Source organism: Centroberyx gerrardi, chromosome 14, assembly GCF_048128805.1.
Source record: "Centroberyx gerrardi isolate f3 chromosome 14, fCenGer3.hap1.cur.20231027, whole genome shotgun sequence".
In the NCBI taxonomy this organism is placed as follows: Eukaryota; Metazoa; Chordata; class Actinopteri; order Beryciformes; family Berycidae; genus Centroberyx; species Centroberyx gerrardi.
Genome location: NC_136010.1, coordinates 23,080,845 through 23,105,586, shown reverse-complemented (window position 1 = coordinate 23,105,586; position 24,742 = coordinate 23,080,845). Strand labels below are relative to the sequence as shown.

General features: G+C 40.5%; 3 protein-coding genes across 5 annotated transcripts; 2 read left to right on the top strand and 1 right to left on the bottom strand.

The window, feature by feature from the left end:
• Positions 1 to 492: 492 nt before the first annotated feature.
• On the top strand, positions 493 to 16,163 carry LOC139926883 (nuclear factor 7, ovary-like). 3 transcript variants are annotated; one of them, XR_013507155.1, is made up of 3 exons: positions 493 to 778; positions 4,243 to 5,951; positions 14,529 to 16,163. XR_013507155.1 is itself a non-coding variant. In XM_078288142.1 (3 exons), exons 1-3 carry the CDS (start codon positions 509 to 511, stop codon positions 14,464 to 14,466), a joined length of 1,941 nt encoding a protein of 646 aa, XP_078144268.1. In that variant the 5' UTR covers positions 493 to 508; the 3' UTR covers positions 14,467 to 16,163. The 3 variants fall into 3 exon arrangements, 2 of the variants coding, with proteins under 2 accessions (XP_078144268.1, XP_078144269.1); XM_078288142.1 differs by having other exon boundaries at positions 4,243 to 5,353; positions 13,907 to 16,163; XM_078288143.1 differs by lacking the exons at positions 493 to 778; positions 4,243 to 5,951 and adding an exon at positions 12,619 to 12,893 and having other exon boundaries at positions 13,066 to 16,163.
• On the top strand, positions 8,994 to 11,176 carry LOC139926884 (nuclear factor 7, ovary-like). The gene is made up of 2 exons (XM_078288145.1): positions 8,994 to 9,287; positions 9,459 to 11,176. The coding sequence occupies exons 1-2, from the start codon at positions 9,021 to 9,023 to the stop codon at positions 10,608 to 10,610; spliced, it is 1,419 nt and encodes a 472-aa protein (XP_078144271.1). The 5' UTR covers positions 8,994 to 9,020; the 3' UTR covers positions 10,611 to 11,176.
• Positions 16,164 to 18,799: 2,636 nt separating the features above from the next.
• Positions 18,800 to 22,006, bottom strand: LOC139926885 (perforin-1-like). The gene is made up of 3 exons (XM_078288144.1): positions 21,980 to 22,006; positions 21,122 to 21,704; positions 18,800 to 20,558 (listed from the first exon to the last, which is right to left on the bottom strand). Exons 2-3 carry the CDS (start codon positions 21,667 to 21,669, stop codon positions 19,541 to 19,543), a joined length of 1,566 nt encoding a protein of 521 aa, XP_078144270.1. The 5' UTR covers positions 21,670 to 21,704; positions 21,980 to 22,006; the 3' UTR covers positions 18,800 to 19,540.
• Positions 22,007 to 24,742: the final 2,736 nt, after the last annotated feature.

Here is a 24,742-nt window from a genome sequence, read left to right as displayed (position 1 = left end):
CCAACATTTTACTACTCTCTTGTGTTTACTACTCTCTTGTGTCTTGTGGAGCGGACATATAGCCTAGCTATAGATGAGACAATCATCTGCTCCTATGTACAGAATCAGGCTGTACAACTCACCTCCTTATACAAGTTTATTACAGTCCCATTATTCAAATTAAAATGTAAAATTTCCAAACAGAAATAAAGCCTTCCACCAACTATCCAGCCAGCAATTCCACTCTGTCTCCACTAGAGTGTGATGTTACACTTCTGCACCACTTCTGTCTTCTGAGTCTATGCTGAAGGATAAACACTTATAAACCATAGTTTATTTTCCAGTTTGTTGAAGTGAACTATGACTGGGGACATCAGTGTGTTATTTTAATGTAATCATCTTGCTATTAAGAAAAGGTGGAATGAAAATCTTAGTGACAAATATCTTTAAAAGACAGGGTGTGGCTTTTCCAGGAAAGGAAAGTGAAAGTGATGCCAGTTAGAAGAGCAAGGGGGAACACGAAGCAGCCATGGCTTCTGCTTCTTACATAGAGGACTTGACTTGTTCTATTTGTCTGACTCTCTTCACTGATCCAGTGAGTCTTCTCTGCGGACACGCTTTCTGTAGGAAATGTATCACAAGTTCTCTGAGCACACAGGACCAGTGTCCACAGTGCCGGACAACTGTTCCAACAGAAGAGAAATACTTCCCAGCAACCAGCCACATTCTGAAAAGCCTTGTTGAAAAAGCTAAAGAAGCTGAGAAGATAAAGAAGGAGCCGGGAAATGAGAAAACAGAGGTGAGTTAATGATATTTTTGGTAACACTTTACATTAAGTGTTCATTAACTAATGTTAATTAATGCATTTACATATTCATTTTAGGTAGTTTTTGTTGTGACTTACTCACTTTAGTTTAGGTTTAAGTAATACATGAAGAGTTAAGGTTTCAATTTAGACAATACATTGGCATTTAAGTTACATTTAAGTTGTAATGACATTACTCATTACTCCGTGAGGAAAGTAATCACATTACTCATTACTTTACTTTTAAGTTACTTCCTAAAAGATACTAATCATCTATTCCTTACTACAATGGAGAGTACATTGACAGACACAAATTATTTATTTTTTTGCGCTTTATTAAACAAGTAATAATGTAATGCAAAGTAAGTAAACATTAAGACATTATTGCCTTTGGACAGAACAAGGCATAGCCAATATGTATGGTCTGGATTGAAACAACAAGTCTATTGAATAGGCCAAAAGAAGCGTATTCAAGTCTATTTTTCCCACGGCGCAGCCGAGGGCATCACGAGGCAAATTCAGGTCAGGCAGTCAGTCAGGTGAGATGATGCGCTTCGTCAGATGGCCTCTAGAGGGCATCTTTGAATGTGAGATGCAGTGGTTCCCATACAGAGGCACAAAATCAAAAGTTGGTCACTGTATATAAATGGATGTAAATCGCCTGATGTCGCATCATGTCATGTCTGTAATTTGGAGATGTACAGACAGCAGACCAGCAGCATTGAACTCAATCCACAGAGTCTCCCGGTGTGAAAACAAAACTGAAAACATTCCACAGTCAGTAACGGGGATTTGCAGACAGTAACTCGTCTTTGGAATTAGGAAATTTAACCGTGTCGCAGTGCTTCAGTGCATAGAATTGAACATACATGCCGTGGGTCTGTACAGGATCTGTGCTTCTTTATATACTTGCTTCAAAAGCTGCCTCAAGGTAAAATATTTCAATGAGAGAAATTATTAATGATAATAGAGGCTATGGAAATGGATGAGAAATTCAATCTTTGGCTGTTTAGGAGGGGTTGAGGCATTCTCACCATCATCTGTCAGGGGACGGACAGGGTGGAGGATCTTTCGCTATGAGTTTCACGTGGCGATGTTGCCTGATCAAATGCTTGGACAGGTTGCTTGTCGAGTTTGCAGCTGTGGATAGGTGTCTCTGTCCTGGACATAACAAGACACACATTTCACGGTGATATTCTTATCTTTATGTGACGTAAATTCAAGCCATTGTGCCTCCATTTTGTTTACATCCCACTACAGTACAGCAGCTGTTGCAGTCTGTGCACGCATGTGCATATCAGCGGAAAGGGGAAAGCCAAAGGCAAAAAAGGAGGGGTTGAAAAAAAAAATGTCATTCAATATTTTAATTCAATGCCTCGTGGCATAATTCTTTTGAAATTCTATGTGTAATGAAAGTAGCGCAATTTTTACAAGCCCAGTAACTGTAATGTGATTACTGAAAATTTGACAGTAGTGCGTTACACTACTGCATTACCGGGAAAAGTAAATAAAAAAAAAAGAAATAGTAATAAAAAAAAAAAGTCATAAAAAAATAAATAAAAAGTAATTACAGTGTTAACACGTTATTCCCAACACTGATAATAACCAAGTGGCCAAAACCAAGGGTGAATTTTGAAGCCAATAAGGAAGTGGAAGCAGGTGGCAATTCCTCTACCCTCCGCTAGAGCAGTGGTTCTCAACATGGGGTCCGGGGACCACCAGGGGTCCCTGATGGGGTTCCAGGGGGTCCCCAGCAAATTGATCAATTGTTAAACTTCACCATTATTTCATTTGCAAGAAATTAACACAATTAGAGAATGTAGAAGAGTGACTGTTTTGATCAAAGTTTCACTGTTATCTCTCTACCTACAATACAGATAGTCAAGGAATTCTGGACAAAATCATATCTAACAATAAAGATATTATCAGATTTGGGTTCGAGAGACAAAATCTCATCAAATGGGGGTCCATGACCCTAATGTGGACTAAATTTGGGGTCCTTCATATGAAAAAGGTTGAGAATCACTGTGCTAGAGGCTGGCTCCAAAAAAACTCCAAACCCCCAACTCCATGCAAGTCAATGGGATCACAACACAACTTCTCACTCAAAATATAAAGTCAATACATTTTTTTGACAATAATTGTGTCATTAACGGGATATGGTGCTGCGGCTCTGCGGACAACCCTCGGCTTCACTCTGGCTGCGCTGGCTCCAAAAAATGTTAACGATGGCTTCAAAACGGCCCTTCAGAAACCTATGGGTGATGTCACACTCACTACATCCATCTTTTTTTACAGTCTTTGCCCAATCCCAAACCAGCCCCTACCCATTACCACTTCACCTAAGTGTCACTCCAAATAAAGTTACACTCGCAGCTGTGGAGGGCACTTCTAATGAAGAGGGAGGGTAGAAATAAATTGACAAACTGTGGGACGCCCTTGCCAGTCTACCGGAAGAATTGGAAGCAGTCATCACCATGGCAACCGATAGATGCCCTGCTTGCGCGGCTGTTTTGCTGTTTCAAATTTTACGAGAGGCAACGATAACAGGTTGCAACTGTCACTGTAAACGCATAACATCCAAAACCATGAGAATGACATGTGAAGTAAATAGGACTTTTTTTTATGTATGCATGCATAAAGGCATTTATGGGTTTGCTACAAGTTAAGCGACCTTAGGGACAAAGTGATATTCTCCTTTTCTACTTTTAACCTTCACCACACATTCCGTGATTTTGTTTGAGGCTGTAAAGTCAGCGTGAGAAAGACAAAGGTGTGTGTGCATGATCAAAAATACTTGAGAAAGTAGAATGACAGAACTTAACATTTGAATGGTGTTTCCTCCATTCTCTTGTTGCAGGTGTGCTTCCTGCTAGCAGATGATCGTAAGTCTGCATCGAGGCAGACTCGCTGTCCACCTACACTCCCCGCTAATTGGTTTGGGACAGCCCTTAATATGGCGAACCCTCCACGTGAACGCGCAGATGGAGGGGGAGTGGATAGGGCGAGGGGTTAGGGGCTGGTTTGGGATTGGGCCTGTGATAACAACACACTGATAACAACATTAGTTAATGCAGTTGTTTATTGTGCATTTAATATGAACTCATTTTTGTTAATGTCACTGCTCATGCTTAATTCATGTTAGTAAACACATTAGTTAGCATTATTAACAAACATGTATAACAACATTAATCAATGCAGTTCGTGTGCATTTAACATTAACTTATCTTTGTTAATGTTGTTATTCATGTTTAATTCATGTTAGTAAATGCATTAGTTAACATTAGTTAATTAACACTTAATATAAAGTGTTACCGTATTTTTAATGCAAAGCAATCATTTTGTATATGCTCATAGTGCAAGTGCCATTAAAATGTCTCCTCTCCTTTTTGTATGGTATCATCATCATTTGTATTACTATTATTTTCTACTGATTGTTTTATTAATTTTTTTTAAAGGTGGCTGAGTGTTTGTGCCCTGAACATGAAGAAAAGCTGAAACTGTTCTGTGACACAGATCAGCAGTTAGCTTGCGTCGTATGCCGAGATGGAGAGAAGCATGATGGACACAAGTTTAAACCGGTCAAAGAGGCAGCTACATCTCTGAGACAGGAGCTGGAGAAGGGTTTGGAGAACCTTCCTGGTGATATCCGTGCTATAGAGAGTTTAGCCAACACACAGAGGGAAGAAATAACAAAAACCCAAGAGACATCCCGTCAGCTGATGGCTCAGATCAGCACCCAGTTTGAGGAGATGCACCAATTCCTGAGAAAGAGAGAAGATGAGATAAAGAAAGAACTTCAGGAGAAAGAGAGAGAGGCTGTTGAGAAGATGAATGAGAAGTTAAACGCTATGAACACAGCTTTGTCTGAGAGTAGAGAGCTGGAGGTGAAGGCGACCTCAGTTCTGGAAATTCCAGACTCTGAGAGGTTCTTACAGAGCTGGACTGAGGATAACACCATGATGACTCCAGAGCGTTTATTCAGGCCCAGAGCAAAAGATCTTCAAGTGACCTGCAGCTCTCTCTGTCTGGGACCTTATGAAAGTCACCTGCAGTTCTTTGTGTGGAAGGAGATGCTTCAGGTGATCAAGCCCCGGCCAGAACTGCTCTCACTGAAAACAGACAATACAGGTGTAACTGTGTCTGATGATGGGCGCAGTTTGCTTTGTACTCCCCAAAGCATCCAATCTCAATCAGGTCACTCATTTGGCTATGCCCAAGCCTCTGGCTCTTCCCTATTTGGCTCCACCCCAGGATCTGGCTCTACCCAAGCCTCTGGTGGTTTCTCATTTGGCAAAGCCGCCCCATTTGGCCAAGCCACAAGCTCTTCCCTATTTGGCTCTACCACAGGATCTGGCTCTACCGAAGCCTCTGGTGGTTTCTCATTTGGCCAACCCACTGCATTTGGCCAAGCCACAACCTCTTCCCTATTTGGCTCTACCACAGGAGCTGGCTCTACCCAAGCCTCTGGTGGTTTCTCATTTGGCCAACCCACTGCATTTGGCCAAGCCATAACCTCTTCCCTATTTGGCTCTACCACAGGATCTGGCTCTACCCAAGCCTCTGGTGGTTTCTCATTTGGCCAACCCACTGCATTTGGCCAAGCCACAAGCTCTTCCCTATGTGGCTCTACCACAGGATCTGGCTCTACCATGGGCTCTACCATATTTGTCTCTGCCCCAACATTTGCCATGTCCCACACAGATCACAGGCAAAATAATTTCAGTTCTTCTGGAACATTTTGTGATGGAAAGACAAAACATGCATTCAGTTTCAATGAGTTCACCTCAGGGCAGCATTATTGGGAGATAGAGGTTGGGAAAAGGGATTATTGGGAACTTGGGGTAAAATACAATTTCCTGAAGTATGATGGCCAAAAATATATCATTTGCAACCAATCTTCAATAACAGAGCTAACATTTACTGACAGACCTCGAAAGTTTGGGATTTACCTAAACTGCTCCTCCAATGAGCTTTCCTTCTACGATGCAGACAATATGAAACATGTTCATACTATGAGTTCAAGTCTCATGTCCATGCCAGTGTCAGCGTACTTTAATGTTGGATACAGCAAGGACACAGATCCTAACCCTCTCACGGTGTGCTGGTACTGAACTGTGGGATTTTGGGCCATCAGGAAATCCTTGGGCCCTTGCAAAAACTACCAGTAAAGATAAATATGACACTCAGCATCAGTTATAAGATGCATACTCTTAGAGTTTGGTTCCAAAATGCATGTCCAAATTTTAAAGAATAATGGACCAAAATACCTATTACACCTGCTAAAATGAATGAGTAAAATTTATTTAATTAAAGAAATAGATAACAAATACAAGTGATACTATCAAACTCATTGTAATATTTTGAGTATGAGCTGTAGCAACCCCTGCTAAAACAAATGAATAAAATTATTTAAAAAAAAAACAATTCCATCTCATTTACTATCAAACTCATCTTGCAAAATTAGTTTGGTTCAAAAATTCATAATCCAAATGTAAGACAAATGGAGTGAAATACCCTTGACACCTGCAAAAACCAATGAGTAAAATGAATGAAATGAAATTAAAAAATAGATAACAAAGACAAGTGATACTTTCAAACTCATCTTGCAAAATTGTGATATTTTAAGTATGCACTCAACTATCTTTTCTCTCTCTTTTTCTAACCAACACACAGCATCTGATGTAATTATCCTTTGTGCTGTATGGGTGAGCACCTATGTACTATAGAAGCTAGGGAGTGGTGTATCACTGGTGCAATGAGTATCAGGTTACTTTTTCATCATTTTCAATAGGGATTTTCAGCATAATCATGAAAGACTCTTGGCCATAATACCTTTGTTTTATTGATATACCATGTCAACAAAAGAATACTTATCCTCTAAATACCTCTAATATGTTGGTTTAATAAAATGTTTCACATTTAAAAAATAATAGTATTGTGACTAATTAGCAAGTTGTTTGCATGTTTGTTTTCTGCATCTATTTTTCATCTGTATTTTCACCCGTAAAACTTTATTTCATTTTTACACACATTTTTGTATAATCTGTAGTTTTTGTAAGCAAGAAATTCTAAGGTATTTTACAAATCACCAAAAACAAGTAATTTCCATAATCAACCTTGCCTTTGTCTGAATATATGTAACCTTAGCTTTATCAGCGCAAAGTGGAGTGAAGAAAATGAGCAGCAATGCAATACAAATAAGAATAAACTCTTGGAATTGAGCTTACTTTTGACTTTCAGTAGTATTGCTTTGTGTGTGTGTGTGTGTGTGTGTGTGTGTGTGTGTGTGTGTGTGTGTGTGTGTGTGTGTGTGTGTGTGTGACAGAGAACAATTCCTAATGCGTGTTGCTTGTGGTTGGTTGTTGTAAAAGAGGCACAATAGATTGAGGGGAAAGGAGCAGATCTCACCTGCATCTCTGTCTTTTGTCTGTCTGAAAGCATTCTGTGTTTGCTTTTTAATTTCTCACTCACTTCCCTGCTGGAAGATCCAGCCACCACCTCCTGATGGTGACCAGGATGCTTTGCTATATTGTAAAACTATTGTAGATCCTAGAAAATCCAAACTACTGTAAAATTGAACTACAACTGGTTTGTAGCCACAGCTGGTTGGAAACTGGTCTAAACTAGTTAATCAATAAGTGTTGTGTAGCTGGTTTTAGCAGGCAGCTGGTCAGACTATGAGTTGGTAGCTGTTCTATAATCTGGTTAATGAGCTACGGGCTGTTTCAGAAAACATTGTACCTTGACCCTGTTATCCAGTGTTCCTAGTCTCCTGGTGTAAATTCATATCACAGTAGCAGAGTGGGGTAGACTGTGGCAAAAGTTGCCAGACTGGTTAAGTTAGTGTGGCATCTTTGGTGTGTCTTGAGACACGATGAGGCATGAAGAACAATTTAGATTTGAACTGCATTTTGTTGAAAAAGTATTTCACCTTTCTTAAAGGTCTCATATTGTGGAAAACAGGATTGCCTCTTTGATTATATAGGGGTTGGAAGTGCTATCTAAACATCGTGAAAGTATCAAAACACACTGTCGCCAACTAAATCCACACAATCCATATTAGGAAACTGTGCCTTTAAACAAGCCGTTTGGACTAATATAACTTTGTGGCGTCACAACGGTACGCTCATTATCATTTGTCTGCCTACAGCACCATGGCTTTTGTAAGATATAATAGGCTAACAAAGCATAAAAAAGATAAAAGATAAGAATTTACCATTCTGAAATGTTCTGTTGTAGTCTTGGTCGTGGCAGTGGTTTGTTCTTTCAGATTCAGGATCTGACTCTGGCTCAAACATGTATGGTTGGATCAAATTATGTTGAGCGGTTGCCATTGTTTATTTACCGGAGAGTTTTCACTACAGTCACTACAGAAAGCAGGATTGGCAAATGATCCAGATCTGTTAATTCAGAATTCACAGAAATCCAGGATTTTCTGCTCCAAAAATCGAGATCAGAGTAAGTCTAGATCAGTTACTATGGCAACTTATGTTCTCAAGCTAACCTGCTCTGTGGCAGGTTTACTTGAGGCTTACTTGAGTTAAACCCGGCTGAGCCTGCAGCGTTTAAGTAGCCTAGTCTACACAGCAAATTTTCCAGTGTTAATAAGAATCAGACTGTACAACTTGCCTCTTTACACAAGTTTATTCCAGTCCCATTATTCAATTAGCATTTGGAAAAATTCACCTCACCACTTCTGTGTACATATTTGTCTTCACTCTGCAGTCAGAGGGGGGAAACAAGTGGCGAGTCGTCTTTGCAACAGTGACATAAAACACTACCAGTCACAACATAACAACAAATTTAGTGATCTACAAAATTAGTAGCCTCTTCACATGTATACCATAACTTTCTCACAGTTGTTTTGTAGTAAAACTTCCACACAGAAATAAAGCCTGCCAACTATCCAGCCAGCAGTTCCAATCTGTCTCCACTAGAGTGTGATGTTACACTTCTGCACTACTTTTGTCTCCTCTGTTTCATACTGTAGGATAAACAATTACAAACCATAGTTTATTTTCCAGTTTGTTGAAGTGAACTATGACTGGAAACATCAGTGTGTTATTTTAATGTAATCATCTTACAATTAAGAAACAGTGTAATGAAAAGCTTAGTGACATATATCTTTAAAAGACAGGGTGTGGCTTTTCCAGGAAAGTGAAACTTATGTGGCAAATTTTCTAAGTCTGTCAGTCCGTCAGTCTGGAAGAGCAAGGGGGAACACGAAGCAGCCATGGCTTCTGCTTCTTACACAGAGGATTTGACTTGTTCTATTTGTCTGACTCTCTTCACTGATCCAGTGAGTCTTCTCTGCGGACACTCTTTCTGTAGGAAATGTATCACAATTTGTCTGAGCGCACAGGACCAGTGTCCACAGTGCCGGACAACTGTTCCAACAGAAGAGAAATACCTCCCAACCAGCCACATTCTGAAAAGCCTTGCTGAAAAAGCTAAAGAAGCTGAGAAGATAAAGAAGGAGCCGGGAAATGAGAAAACAGAGGTGAGTTAATGGTATTTTTAATACAAGGAAGTGGCATTACAATTCTAAGCAGGGTCCTCTCATTCCCTAATCATTGTTTTCTTCTTTTTTTTCTCCTCTCCTTTTTATATTGTATCATTTTCTTCTATTACTATTATATTTATTGATTGATTGATTTGATTTGTTTTAAAGGTGGCTGAGTGCTTGTGCCCTGAACATGAAGAAAAGCTGAAACTGTTCTGTGAGACAGACCAGCAGTTAGCTTGCGTCATATGCCGAGATGGGGAGAGGCATGATGGACACAAGTTTAAACCAATCAAAGAGGCAGCTGCATCTCGGAGGCGGGAGCTGGAGAAGGGCATGAAGAACCTTCCTGATGATATCCGTGCTATAGAGAGTTTAGCCAACACACAGAGGGAAGAAATAACAAAAACCCAAGAGACGTCCCGTCAGCTGATGACCCAAATCAGCACCCAGTTTGAGGAGATGCACCAATTCCTGAGAAAGAGAGAAGATGAGATAAAGAAAGAACTTCAGGAGAAAGAGAGAGAAGCTGTGGAGAAGATGAGTGAGAAGTTAAACGCTATGAACACAGCTTTGTCTGAGAGGAGAGAGCTGGAGGTGAAGGCGACCTCAGTTTTGGAAATTCAAGACTCAGAGAGGTTCTTACAGAGCTGGACTGAGGCTAACACCATGATGACTCGAGAGCGTTTATTCAGGCCCAGAGCAAAAGATCTTCAAGTGACCTGCAGCTCTCTCTGTCTGGGACCTTATGAAAGTCACCTGCAGTTCTTTGTGTGGAAGGAGATGCTTCAGGTGATCAAGCCCCGGGCAGAACTGCTCTCACTGAAAACAGATAATACAGATATACCTGTGTCTGATGATGGGCGCAGTTTGTTTTGTACGTCCAAAAGCAGCCAGCCTCAATTATTTTGCAACTATTGCGGTTCCTCTTTCCGTAGGCAGCATAATTCTCCTAGAAAGACAAATCATGCATTCAGTTCCAGTAAGTTCACCTCAGGGCAGCATTACTGGGAAACAGAGGTTGGAAAAAGGAATTATTGGGAACTTGGGGTAAAAGATAATTTCCTGAAGTATGATGGCCAAAAATATGTCGTCTGCAGTCACTCTTCAGTAACACAGCTAACATTTACAGGCAGACCTCGAAAGTTTGGGATTTACCTAAACTGCTCCTTGAAGGAGCTTTCCTTCTACGATGCAGACAATATGAAACATGTTCATACTATGAGCTCAAGTCGCATGTCCATGCCAGTGTCAGCATACTTTAATGTTGGATACAGTGAGGCAGCAGATCCTAACCCTCTGACAGTGTGCTGGTACTGAACTGTGTGGGATGTTGGGCCATCAGCAAATCCTTGGGTCATTGCACAAAATAACAGATGAATATGATACTGAGCATCAATTGCAAGTTGCATATTCTTTTAGCATGGTTCCAAAATGCAATATTCAGTTAAAAACAAAATTTAGCAAAACACTCTTGACACCTGCTAAAATGTATAAATTAAACAAAAACATCAAATAAAACATTAAATAGCAAGGACACATGGAACTTACTATCAAACTCCTCTTGCAAAACTGTAATAATTTGAGTATGCACTCAACTGTCCTTTTCCTCTCTTTAATTTTTTTAACCAACACACAGCATCCCCTGTGCTGTAGAAACTAGGGAGTGGGTGTATCACTGGGGCAATGAGTATCAGGTTACCTTTTCATCATTTTCAATATAGATTTCATGTATAATAATCATAATAATCATAATAATAATCATGAGAGGTTCTTAACCATAACACCTCAATGATAAGAATGTAAATATACCATGTCAACAAAGGAATACTTATCATCTTAATAGTTATGTTGGTTTAATAAATTGTTCCACATTTGTATAGTAATAGTATTGTGACTCATTGGCAAGATGTTTACATGTTGTGTTTCTCATCTTTTTTTCCATCTGTATATACCCCTGTAAAACATGATATAATTTCTAGACATATTTTCTTTAATCTGTGGTTTGGGTAAACAAGAAATTATAAAGGTATTTTATAAAACAGATCTCACAATCACCAAAAGCAAGTAATTTCTATAATCAGCCTTGCCTTTGTCTGGATATATATAATATGTAACTTTAGCTTTATCGGTGCAAAGTAGAGTGAAGAAAATGAGCACCAGTACAATACAAATACAAATAAACTTGTGGAATTGAACTTACTTTTTGCTTTCAGTTGTATTGCTTCTTGTGTGTGTGTGTGTGTGTGTGTGTGTGTGTGTGTGTGTGTAGTTGAGGGAGGGCATGTGTGTGTATGGGGGTTTATATTCTGCTAGTGTTTGGTTGTTGTACATGAGGCACATTAGATCGAGGGGAAATGAGCAGTTCTCATCTACATTTGCATCCCTCTTCTGTCTGAAGGCATTCTCTCCATGCTTGTAAATTTCTCTCACTTTTCCCTGCTGGATCCAGCTAGCTGCTTGAAGCTGGTCAAAACATACAGTACAGTACGTCATCCAGCGTTCCTAGTCTCCTGGTGTAAATTCATAGCACAGTAGCAGAGTGGGGTAAACTGGTGTGCACCTTAGTCAAAGGACGCTCCTAGGATTTGAATTTTGCTGGATTTTAATGTATTCACTGTATTGCTGTATAATGTAACGTTTATGGTGTGTCATGTATATCCAGCTGTAGTGTATTGAGTGAAGGGATTAAAATTGAGTATGTTTTGTATTCTTTTGTGTCTCAGAGGCTTTAGTCAGGACTAGATCATATAGTTGTCAGCTATTCTTACTATTCTCAGCACTGCACACACACACTGTACTGATACGACATAAATGATCTTAACCAGAGAACACCAACATTTTACTACTCTCTTTGTGTTAGTAGGAGCAGACATATATCTATAGATGAGACAATCATCTGCTCCTATGTACAGAATCAGGCTGTACAACTCACCTCCTTATACAAGTTTATTCCAGTCCCATTATTCAAATTAAAATGTAAAATTTCCAAACAGAAATAAAGCCTTCCACCAACTATCCAGCCAGCAATTCCACTCTGTCTCCACTAGAGTGTGATGTTACACTTCTGCACCACTTCTGTCTTCTGAGTCTATGCTGAAGGATAAACACTTATAAACCATAGTTTATTTTCCAGTTTGTTGAAGTGAACTATGACTGGGGACATCAGTGTGTTATTTTAATGTAATCATCTTGCTATTAACAAAAGGTGGAATGAAAAGCTTAGTGACATATATCTTTAAAAGACTGGGTGTGGCTTTTCCAGGAAAGAAAGTGAAAGTGATGCGGCAAATTTTCTAAGTCAGTTAGAAGAGCAAGGGGGAACACGAAGCAGCCATGGCTTCTGCTTCTTACACAGAGGACTTGACTTGTTCTATTTGTCTGACTCTCTTCACTGATCCAGTGAGTCTTCTCTGCGGACACTCTTTCTGTAGGAAATGTATCACAATTTGTCTGAGTGCACAGGACCAGTGTCCACAGTGCCGAGCAACTGTTCCAACAGAAGAGAAATACTTCCCAACCAACCACATTCTGAAAAGCCTTGCTGAAAAAGCTAAAGAAGCTGAGAAGATAAAAAAGGAGCCGGGAAATGAGAAAACAGAGGTGAGTCAGTGGTATTTTTAATGCAGTGCAGTCAATTATGTTTGTGCGCAAAGTCATTCTAAACAGGATTCTCTCATTTCCTTATCATTGTAGGCTATTCCTCTTTTTTCTCTTCTACATTTTGTATTGAATTATCTTTATTTAATTATTCATTTATTTATTTATATTTAAGGTTGCTGAGTGCTTGTGCCCTGAACATGAAGAAAAGCTGAAACTGTTCTGTGAGACAGATCAGCAGTTAGCTTGCGTCGTATGCCGAGATGGAGAGAGGCATGATGGACACAAGTTTAAACCAATCAAAGAGGCAGCTACATCTCTGAGGCAGGAGCTGGAGAAGGGCATGAAGAACCTTCCTGGTGATATCCATGCTATAGAGAGTTTAGCCAACACACAGAGGGAAGAAATAACAAAAACCCAAGAGACATCCCATCAGCTGATGAGCCAAATCAGCACCCAGTTTGAGGAGATGCACACATTCCTGAGAAAGAGAGAAAATGAGATAAAGAAAGAACTTCAGGAGAAAGAGAGAGAAGCTGTTGAGAAGATGAATGAGAAGTTAAATGCTATGAACACAGCTTTGTCTGAGAGTAGAGAGCTGGAGGTGAAGGCGACCTCAGTTCTGGAAATTCAAGACTCAGAGAGGTTCTTACAGAGCTGGACTGAGGATAACACCATGATGACTCCAGAGCGTTTATTCAGGCCCAGAGCAAAAGATCTTCAAGTGACCTGCAGCTCTCTCTGTCTGGGACCTTATGAAAGTCACCTGCAGTTCTTTGTGTGGAAGGAGATGCTTCAGGTGATCAAGCCCCGGGCAGAACTGCTCTCACTGAAAACAGATAATACAGGTGTAACTGTGTCTGATGATGGGCGCAGTTTGCTTTGTACTCCCCAAAGCATCCAATCTCAATCAGGTCACTCATTTGGCTATGCCCAAGCCTCTGGCTCTTCCCTATTTGGCTCCACCCCAGGATCTGGCTCTACCCAAGCCTCTGGTGGTTTCTCATTTGGCAAAGCCGCCCCATTTGGCCAAGCCACAAGCTCTTCCCTATTTGGCTCTACCACAGGATCTGGCTCTACCGAAGCCTCTGGTGGTTTCTCATTTGGCTCTACTGCAGGCTTTTCCAAACTTAGCAAAGCCACAGCATTTGGCATGTCCCACACAGATAGTAGGCAATATAGTGACAGTTCATTTGGAAAATTTGATGACAGAAAGACAAATCATGCATTCAGTTTCCAAAAGTTCACCTCAGGGCAGCATTACTGGGAAACAGAGGTTGGAAAAAGAGATTATTGGGAACTGGGTGTAAAAGATAATTTCCTGAAGTATGCTGGGCAAAAATATGTCGTCTGCAGTCAATCTTCAATAACAGAGCTAACATTTACTGACAGACCTCGAAAGATTGGGATTTACCTTAACTGCTCCTCCAAGGAGCTTTCCATCTACGATGCAGACAATATGAAACATGTTCATACTATGACCCCAAGTTTCATGTCAGTGCCAGTGTCAGCGTACTTTAATGTTGGATACAGCAAGGACACAGATCCTAACCCTCTGACAGTGTGCTGGTACTGAACTGTGGGATTTTGGGCCATCAGCAAGTTCTTGGGCCCTTGAAAAAAAGAATCATAGTAAAGATCAATATGATATTGAGTATCAATTGTAAGTTGCATATTCTTATAGTTTGGTTCCAAAATGTAATGTCCAATTTAAAAAATCTAATAACAAAATACTCTTGACACCTGCTAAAATTATGTAAATGATTAAATAACAAAGACAAGTAAAAGTTACTATGAAACTCATCTTGCAAAATTGTAATATTTTGAGTATGAGCTCAACTATCCTTTTCTTCTCTCTCTTTTTTTAACCAACACACAGCATCTGATGTGATTATCCCTTGTGCTATTTGGGTGAGCATCTACTGTATATGCACTGTGGAAACTATAGGGAGTGGATATATCACTGGGGTAATGAGTATCAGATTACCTTTTCATCATTTTCAATATGTCCAGTATAATCATGAAAGACTCTTAACCATAAAACCTTGATTTCATTGATAAGCATGTAAACATACAATGTCAACAAAGGAATACTTATCCTAAACACTGATGTTGGTTTAATAAAATGTTCCACATTTATAAAGGAATAGTATTGTGACACATTGGCAAGATGTTTGCATGCTGTTTTTCTCATATTTCTTCATATGTATATTCACCTGTAAAAGATTATTTATTTATGTTTTTTATTTCTATACATTTTTTTTGTTTAATCTGTGGTTTTGGTGAGCAAGACATTATAACATATTTTATAAAACAGATCTCACAATCACCAAAAATGTGTGTTTATCAAGTACTTGCCTGTCATCCAGTGTTCCTAGTCTACTTGTCTAAATTCATATCACAGCAGAGTGAGGTAGATTGTGGCTGAGGTTGCCAGACTGGTTAAATTAGTGTGATACCTTTGGTGTGTCTTGAGACACGATGAGGTATGAAGAACAATTAAGACTTAAACTGCATTTTGTTTAAAAGGTAATTCACTTTTCTTAAATCCCCATGAGACAGATGAGAGAGAATTACTCAAATTCAGTGAGAACGTGAACTGCATTGTAATCTGAGAATTTGTCCTCATAATCTAGAAAGTGTGAATGTTTTGGTGACTATGATTTTATTGTTATTTTGTTTTCATTATTTGATGGACATTTCTACTTTTATTGGATGGTTTACAGTGGAGAGAGACAGGACAGATGGGTGAGAGAGGGGATGACATGAGACAAAGGTCCTAGACTGGATTCACAACCAGGACATCACAGGTACCTGGTGTGTACCTTAGTCACCTGAGACACCAGGATGCTCCTAGGATTTGAATTGTGCAGGATTTTAATGTGTTCACTGTATTGCTGTATAATGTAACGTTTATGTTGTGTCATGCATATCCAGCTGTAATGTATTGAGTGAAGGGATTAAAAATTGAGTATGTTTTGTATTATTTTGTGTGTCTCAGAGGCTTTATTCACGACTAGATCATATAGTTGTCAGCTATTCTTACTATTCTCATCACTGCACACACACTGTACTGATGCGACATAAATGATCTTATCCAGAGAACACCAACATTTTACTACTCTCTTGTGTTAGTAGGAGCAGACATATATCTATAGATGAGACAATCATCTGCTCCTATGTACAGAATCAGGCTGTTCAACTCGCCTCTTTACACAAGTTTATTCCAGTCCCATTATTCAATTAGCATTAGGAAAAATTCACCTCACCACTTCTGTGTACATATTTGTCTTCACTCTGCAGTCTGCAGTCGTGTTTGCAACAGTGATGTATAACACTACCAATCACAACTTAACAACAAATTTAGTGAAGTACAAAATTAGTAGCCTCTTCACATGTATACCATACCTTTCTCGCTGTTTTGTTGTAAAATTTCCAAACAGAAATAACGCCTGCCACCAACTAGCTAGCCAGCAATTTGAATCTGTCTCCACTAGAGTGTGATGTTACACTTCTGCACTACTTCTGTCTCCTCAGTCTCATACTGTAGGACAAACAATTATAAACCTTCTTTTCCAGTTTGTTGAAGTGAACTATGACTGGAAACATCAATGTGTTATTTCAATGTAATCATCTTGCTATTAACAAAAGGTGGAACGAAAAGCTTAGTGATACATTTCTTTAAAAGACAGGGTGGATGACTCAGATCAGCACCCAGTTTGAGGAGATTTGAGGAGCACCAATTCCTGAGAAAGAGAGAAGATGAGATAACAAATGAACTTCAGGAGAAAGAGAGAGAAGCTGTAGAGAAGATGAGTGAGAAGTTAAACATTATGGACACAGATTTGTCTGAGAGTAGAGAGCTGGAGGTGAAGGTGACCTCAGTTCTGGAAATTCAAGACTCTGAGAGGTTCTTACAGAGCTGGACTGAGGCTAACACCATGATGACTCGAGAGCGTTTATTCAGGCCCAGAGCAAAAGATCTTCAAGTGACCTGCAGCTCTCTCTGTCTGGGACCTTATGAAAGTCACCTGCAGTTCTTTGTGTGGAAGGAGATGCTTCAGGTGATCAAGCCCCAGGCAGAACTGCTCTCACTGAAAACAGACGATACAGATATACCTGTGTCTGATGATTGACGCAATTTGTTTTGTACATCCAAAAGCAGCCAGCCTCAATCAGGTAGCTCATTTGGCTCTTTGCCATATTGCTCTACCCAAGCCCGTGGCCCTGACCAATTTGACATTTTAGAATTGTTTTGTGGTCACCCAGAATTTTGCTCTTCTCTATACTCTGGCATGTCCCACACAGATAGTAGGCAACATAATTACAGTTCTTCTGAAACAGTTTGTCCTAGAAAGACAAATCATGCATTCAGTTTCAATGAGTTCACCTGTCATTTCCTGACATATGATGGCCAAAAATATGCCGTCTGCAGTCAGTACTCAATAACAGCTAACATTTACAGGCAGACCTTGAAAGTTTGGGATTTACCTAAACTGCTCCTTGAACAAGCTTTCCTTCTACAATGCAGACAATATGAAACATGTTCATACTATGAGTTCAAGTCTCATGTCCATGCCAGTGTCAGCTTATTTTAATGTTGGATACAGTAAGGACACAGATCCTAACCCTGTGACAGTGTGCTGGTACTGAACTGTGGGATGTTGGGCCATCAGGAAATCCTTGGGTCTTTGAAAAAAATCACAGTAAAGATAAATATGATTCTCATGTGTGTGTATGGGGGTCATCAAGTATTTACAACAATATCCTTGGTCATACAATCAAATTCTAACCATCATGTGTGCTGCTTGTGGTTGGTTGTTGTACTTGAGATGCATTAGACTGAGGGGAAATGATCAGATCTCATCTGCATCTCTATCTTCTGTCTGAATGCATTCTCTGTTGTTTTATTTCATTTCTCACTCAATTCCAGCTACCACCTCCTGATGGTGACCAGGATGCTTTGTAATTAGTGTAATTATATGACAATTGTAGATCCCAGAAAATCTAAACTACTGTAAAATGCTAACACTGGAGCCATAGCCTGATGTAAATTGTTCTAAGCTGGTTAACCAATTGGTCTCAGTAGCTGATCAGACCACAAGTTGTTTTTTCAGCTGTTTCAGAAAACATACAGTACATTGAGCCTGTATCCAGTGTTAGTCTCATTGCACAATAGCATAGTCGGTAGATTGTGGGTAAATATAACGGACTGGTTAGGTTAGTGTGGTATCTTTGGTGTGTCTTGAGACAGGTTCATGCATGAAGAACAATTTAGACTCCAACTGCATTTTGACATTAGTGTGACCTGCACTAAATGTGACCAGTTTACTCTCTCTTCACAATAGAACTATGGTTTTGAATGGAGCTAACTGCTGTAAAAATGAGAATATCTATAATCAATTCTTAGGTTTATGTCTATCATCACTGCAATAATTGGAAAATCGGCTAAATATTGCGTGTGAACACAAAATCAATACATTTGAAACATACAAAGATAATAAAGCAGAGGAGAGTATATTTACCAAAACATACAACTTGAATGAATGCCAGTCGTCGCAGGACCCTCTGTTCTTCTCAGTTCAGTTAGTGAAATACAAGTTTAATGTTTGTTTTGCCTTTATTGATAGTAGAGTGACAGGAAAGTGAGGGCAGAAAGAGGGGGATGACATGCAGCAAAAGGACCAGATACAAACCCATGCCGCAGCAGTAAGGACTCTACCAGTTGTCCTGTAATTTGGTTTGCAAACAGGGAAAAAAAATTGCATAGTAAAAAAAAAAAGACAGACAGGGAGTTAATAGTGCAATAAAAGGTCACTCATCAAAATGCAAAATACAAGGCAAGGGAGGCAAGGGCTGATAGCTAAACCATAGCTGATGAAAAACTACTCAAAAACTGAACACTGAAGATATTAAAATGTTGAAATAGATCTTGCTTTGAATATGATACATCAATTGCAAATTAATGAAGACAAATTTCTATTTCCCTGTATCCTGCACCCTTACTGTAGAGGAGATGAGTAGTATCAACACAACACCCAACAATAATGTTTCCATATGGTGGAGTGAAAAATGAATAAATTTTGGGGCTGATGATGGGCTGGGGTTTACTGACTCGACTGATCATCAACATGAACATGAAAAATAAATACTTACACAAGATTTGTAAAGAGTTATTATATTTTTATTTTTATTTCTGTTAGTAAGCACAGCTGAAGAACATAGAGAAGTTTTAACCACAGTATATATGCACAAAATCCATGGTTTATTGTATATTAACCACTAGAGGCCAGTGTTGTCCACAGTTTGTTACCATGTCTGTCTACAGAACTCCATAAATTCAGCAGTCAGTGTCTTTGGTCTGTTAATCAGTTTTACGTTGTGGAAAATTAATCCCGCTGTCAAATATGTTTGAATAAACTGTATTTACTGGCCTGTATTTTATAAGATGTGTCATAAGTATTTTGATATTTAAATTGCTGACAGAATAATGTTATCATCACCATTTATCACCATGTCTTTACCCCATAAAATAGTCATAAAGCTCCACATAATGCACTAAACAAGAAACAGCATCCAAGAAAAATAAAATTCCCTTTGAAAAGTTATACCCTCTGCTCTTTTCGAATACTGAACAGGACTCAATTTTCCTAGCTGAGCGAGGGCCTGTACAAGTGGCATTTACTGCCTGTCAGATGATTATCACATGTGAGTTTGAATGAATATGTAAAACCACTAGTTTCCCGCCAACATTTACAGTTGTACTCTCCATTTTCTATGTAGAAGAAACAATCTAACAGTTTGTCATCGTACCAAACATCCTCATCCCACAACTGCAGTGTCAGTCGGTCACTTGTGTCCACGTTGCCAAAATCATAGTAACGATTCCAGTGCGGGTTATCTGACTCGATCAAGACGCTTCTTCTATAGCTGCTGCCATACCAAATCTTAACATAAGCATCTGTTGGTCCTACAGGGTCTCCACTAAGTCCCCAGGCTCTGATCAGAGTCACCTCCAGGTGGCCTCGCCGAACATGCAAAGGACAACACTGGCTGGACAGGTTGGGTCGGTTACAATATGGCTGCTTGGGCTGTTTGGTTATTCCATTCTGAGTGATGTACTCACTAATAGCTGTGCGTAGGTTGGCGCTAACGATGGGGTCAGGTATCAGAGAATGGAGAGGTAGCAGGGAGTATGAGACGAGATCTGGGTTAGATCTGAGGCTGTCCTGCCAGAGATGGAAGCCCTGAGAGTCGTTGGTTGTCATTGAAACCTTGCCCTCCCAACCGTTGCCACCAGTGACCATTGCCCCATGATCTAGGAAGCCCTGGGAGTAACTTGTCACTGTGTCTCGGTTACTGAGGACAGTCCTACATGTGCTGCTTAACGCTGAGGGCCTCAGCAGACCCAGACCGACAGACAGCCCAGAATTTACACAATCTCTGACTGTATAGACCGAGACCTTGTTCAACGAGGCCAGACACTGGCGGACTGAGGTGACCCTGGTCAGCCTACCACCCAGCTTTGCCTGACTGATGTAGTGGGTCCCATAAATGCTGATGAAGCGGCGGTAGGTAGGCAGCGTGGCAGAGGTGAGGCTTTTGGGAAGAGAGAGCATTTGCTGGTTGAAGTCAGGGTGGAGGAGAGGCTGATCATAGAGACTGTAACTGGGAAGAAAAACAAGGGGGTAAAGTATTTCAGATACAATTTCTGCAAGTTTAGACCAAGCAGAAAGATACCGTACACTTTATAGTTTACAAGATTGGACTCCTGGCCTTTAAGTCAGACATACTCATGACTGGTGCCACAAAATAGTCTGACTCTGTCTTTAAAAGAACTGTAATTGATTTTAAAGACTTTAAATCACCTAAAAAGACACATTTGAAACAGGAAAGAATATTCAACTTAGACAAGCAGGTCAAAATACAATACATCACACCACACCATTAACACTAGAAAGGCCGAGCCAACATTATCTGACTGCTGTTTTGAATCTTAGAATTGAAATATCTCAGCATTGAAAATGTCCCTCCATGACGTTTACTCAACTCATTTTCTGTACAAACCAGTAGGCCGAGATGTTAGATTTTTTAAAATGATTACCCAAGGAAACAGCAGTTATATTTGTATTTACCCCCTTCAATTTTCAGCTTGTTGGCCCTCTTGCACCCCCATCCATCTACTGTACCTTTCAAGTGTTAAACATTTCATTCACTGTGCATGATCTTACCTGTACTGTGAGCAGCTCAGCTGGTGCAATGTGAAGAGAGTCTTGTCTGATCCTGCCTTGGCTGAGGCATAACTGGCCACTGCTGACTTGGTGCCCTCCAGCTGCTGACTGGTGGACCCTGACAGTCCCAGATCCTTTCCCCATGCACTGCCTACAACAGGGGACGTCAGTCCTCCTACCAAGGAGCCTACAGAAGTGTGCACAGAACTGGAGAGGGGATCACAGCTGCTCTGAGCGCTCCAGGTGCTCATGGTCAACGGCAGCTTCTGGAGTTTGTTCCCCATCAGAGGGTTTTCACACACGTTACAGTCGTGGTTGGGACCGAGAAATTTCTGGGCGTCCAGCACCAAGCCCGCTGCACGCTGCATCTTGACCAGGTCAAACCCCTTGCCTGACAGGCTGTGGCCCGGAACGAAGGGGGCGGAGGTGCACTCCCTAGGTGTCCCCGTCCGGCAGGTAGAGAGGACACCTTGAGGACACAAGGTGATGAGGAACAGCAGGGAAAGGACGGACAGAGGATGGGGGGAGAGCGACAAAGCTGAGGCCATTGTGAGTGTTGTTGTCCTTCTGAGCTGGACACAATCTGTGAAAAAAACAGAAAATACAGTAGAAAATAATTATTGTTGATTGTTTCCCTGCTGGAAGATCCAGCTACCACCTCTTGATGGTAACCAGGACGCTTCTAAATTAGTGTCAATGTAAATCCATTGTAGATCCAAGAAAATCAAAACTACTGTATAATCTAGCTAGGACTGGCTTGGAACCATAGCTGGTTGTACACTGGTCTAAACTGGTTAACCAATTAGTTATGTGTAGCTGGCCTTAGCAGGGAGCTGGTCAGACTGTTCAATACTGTACCTTGAGCTTGTCATCCAGCGTTCTCAGTCTCCTGGTCTAAATTTATAGCACAGCAGAGTTGGGTAGACTATGGCAAAAGTTGCCAGACTGGTAAAGTCAGTGTGGCATCAGTGGTGTGTCTTTAGACACGTTGAGGCATGAAGAACAAAATAGGCTTAAACTGCATTTTGTTGAAAAGGTAATTAATTTGCTTAAATTCCCATGATTCCCATGATGAAAGAGAATTACCCAAATTCAGTGACAACATTAATTGTATTGCAATCTGAGAACTTGCCCTCGCAACCTAGAAAGTGTGAATGTTTTGGTCGCTATGATTATATTATTTTTTTGTTTTCATTATTTAATGGACATTCCTGCTTTTATTGGATGGTTTACAGTGGAGAGAGACAGAAAAGATGGGAGAGCGAGAGGATGACATGAGAAAAGGCCCTAGACTAACCAGGAGGTCACAGAAACCTCGTGTCGACCGTAGTTAACTGAGCCACCATGACGTTCCTAGGATTAGAATTTTGCTGAATTTTACTGTATATACTGTATTACTGTATAATGTAGCTGTAGCAAGACTTTACTATTAGGGTAAGGAAAAATGGACAGCAGATCTGATTTGGGGCACATACGCCCTTCTATTTATTCAGTAACTCAACATTAAAATGAACACAGATCAGCTGCTGTGTGTGGCTTCTTCCCAGAAGCTCCTCACCAGGAACACAGTCCGTAGCCTTTCCAGGCTCTGTGTGTGTACGAGTGTGTGTGGCGCTGGTCCCAGTTTCACTGCAAGACAAAACACACAGTTCGCAGCCTGTGTATGTAGTTAGGCTGCTAATCAGCCTGACTCGTTGCAGATGCGTCCGTTGATCGGCTAAGCCACCTTTGGCTCTCTGCTTACAGGTGAAGCCTTAACCACACCCTACTGCCACAATATTTTTATATTATTTATGTTTTGACATGCATATCCAACTGAGTGAAGGGATTAAAAGTTGAGCATGTTTTGTACTCTTTTCTGTTTCTCAGAGGCCCAAGTCACGACAAGGTCATATTATTATCAGCTATTCTTACTGCTCGCACTGTACTGACATGACATAAACAATCTTATCCAGAGAAACCAACATTTTACTAATCTCTTGTATAAGTAGGAATGGACATATAGCCATATAGCTATAGACAAGACAATCACCTGCTCTGTACATACTCAAGCCTACATACTTAAAATTGTTTACCTCCATCATTTATGGCCATCCTAGGTTGTCAGCATCAGTCAGAATCACTCTACATATTCCAGGCAGAATCACTGCTAATAGTCTTTCACTTTGGAGGCCCACGTGTGTTTGTTGATCTGCTGTCCAGCCTCAATTTTGACTGAAGTCTGCTGGTCCTGGTCCTGAGCTGACTGCCTCCTGAGGGTCGATTCAAGTCCTGAGTCTACTCTCTGCCTCTACATTGGCATGTGATCAAATAATTGCAAGTAATTGAAATAATTTTAATAAAATTATGAAAAGAAAATGCTCAAGTATTCTGATTTAGCAGCCGAGATGGAGCAGCGAGGCTAGAAAGCTAGAGTCTGCCCTGTAGAGGTAGGTTGAGAGGAATTGTAGGTAGATCAATGAGCACTCCTTGGTGAATTAGGCATCTGTGGACGAAGCCTAAAACAGGAATTTAAGACAAGAGCCATGAGAAGCAGCCATGAGAGTCAATGAGTGGAAGGAGGAAGCATGCTAACTGGGGCACAAAGCTCACATATAGCCCAACTGGGGTAGCCTTGTGTTTGCATTAGCTTGGTAGCATGCTTGAACATTAGTGGGTTTGGATTTGTTTGCATACTTGTTTGATAGTATGACATAGAGCTCGCATAAAAGGGGCATGAATGTTTAAAATAAATACTGAGGTAGCCTTCTGTTAGCATTAGCCTTGTAGCATTCTTGAACATAAGCATATTTGTTTGAATTGTTTTTCACCCCATAGGCATGCACAAAGTTGTTATTATGAAGAGAGAAGTTAAGGACATGGCTTTGATAGTAGAGAGCTGGAGGTGAAAGTGATCTCAGTTTTGGGCATTCCAGACTCAGAGAGGTTCTTACAGAGCTGGACTGAGGGTAACACCATGATGACCCCAGAGCGTTTAAGAGCGATCTTCAGGTGGCCTACAGCTCTCTCTGTTTGGGACCTTATGAAAGTCACCTGCAGTTCTTTGAGTGAAAGGAGATGCTTCAGGTGATCAAGCCCCAGGCAGAACTGCTCTCACTCAAAAGAGACATTTTGGGTGTAACTGTGTCTCATGATGGGCACAGTTTGTTTTGTAGTCCCCAAAGCAACCAATCTCAACCAGGTTTCTCATTTGGCTATGCCCAAGCCTCAGGCTGTACCACAAGTACAGGATTTGGCATGCCCTACACCGATTGTAGACAGTATGACGACAGTTCTTCTGGAACATAGAAAAACAAATCATGCATTCAGTTCCAGTGGGTTCACCTTAGGGCAGCATTTCTGAGAAATAGAGGTTGGGAAAAGGAATTATTTGGAGCTAGGGATAAAAGATTCCTGAAGTATGATGACCAAAAATGTGTCATTTGCAATGAATCTTCAATAACAGAGCAACATTTACAGGTAGACTTCAGGATTGGGATTCACCTTAACTGCCCTTCCTTGGATTTTTCCATCTAAGATCCAGACAATATGAAACATGTTCATACTATGAGCTTAAGTCTCATGTCCATCAGCTTACTTTAATGTTGAATACAATGAGGCAGCAGATCCTAAGCCTCTGAC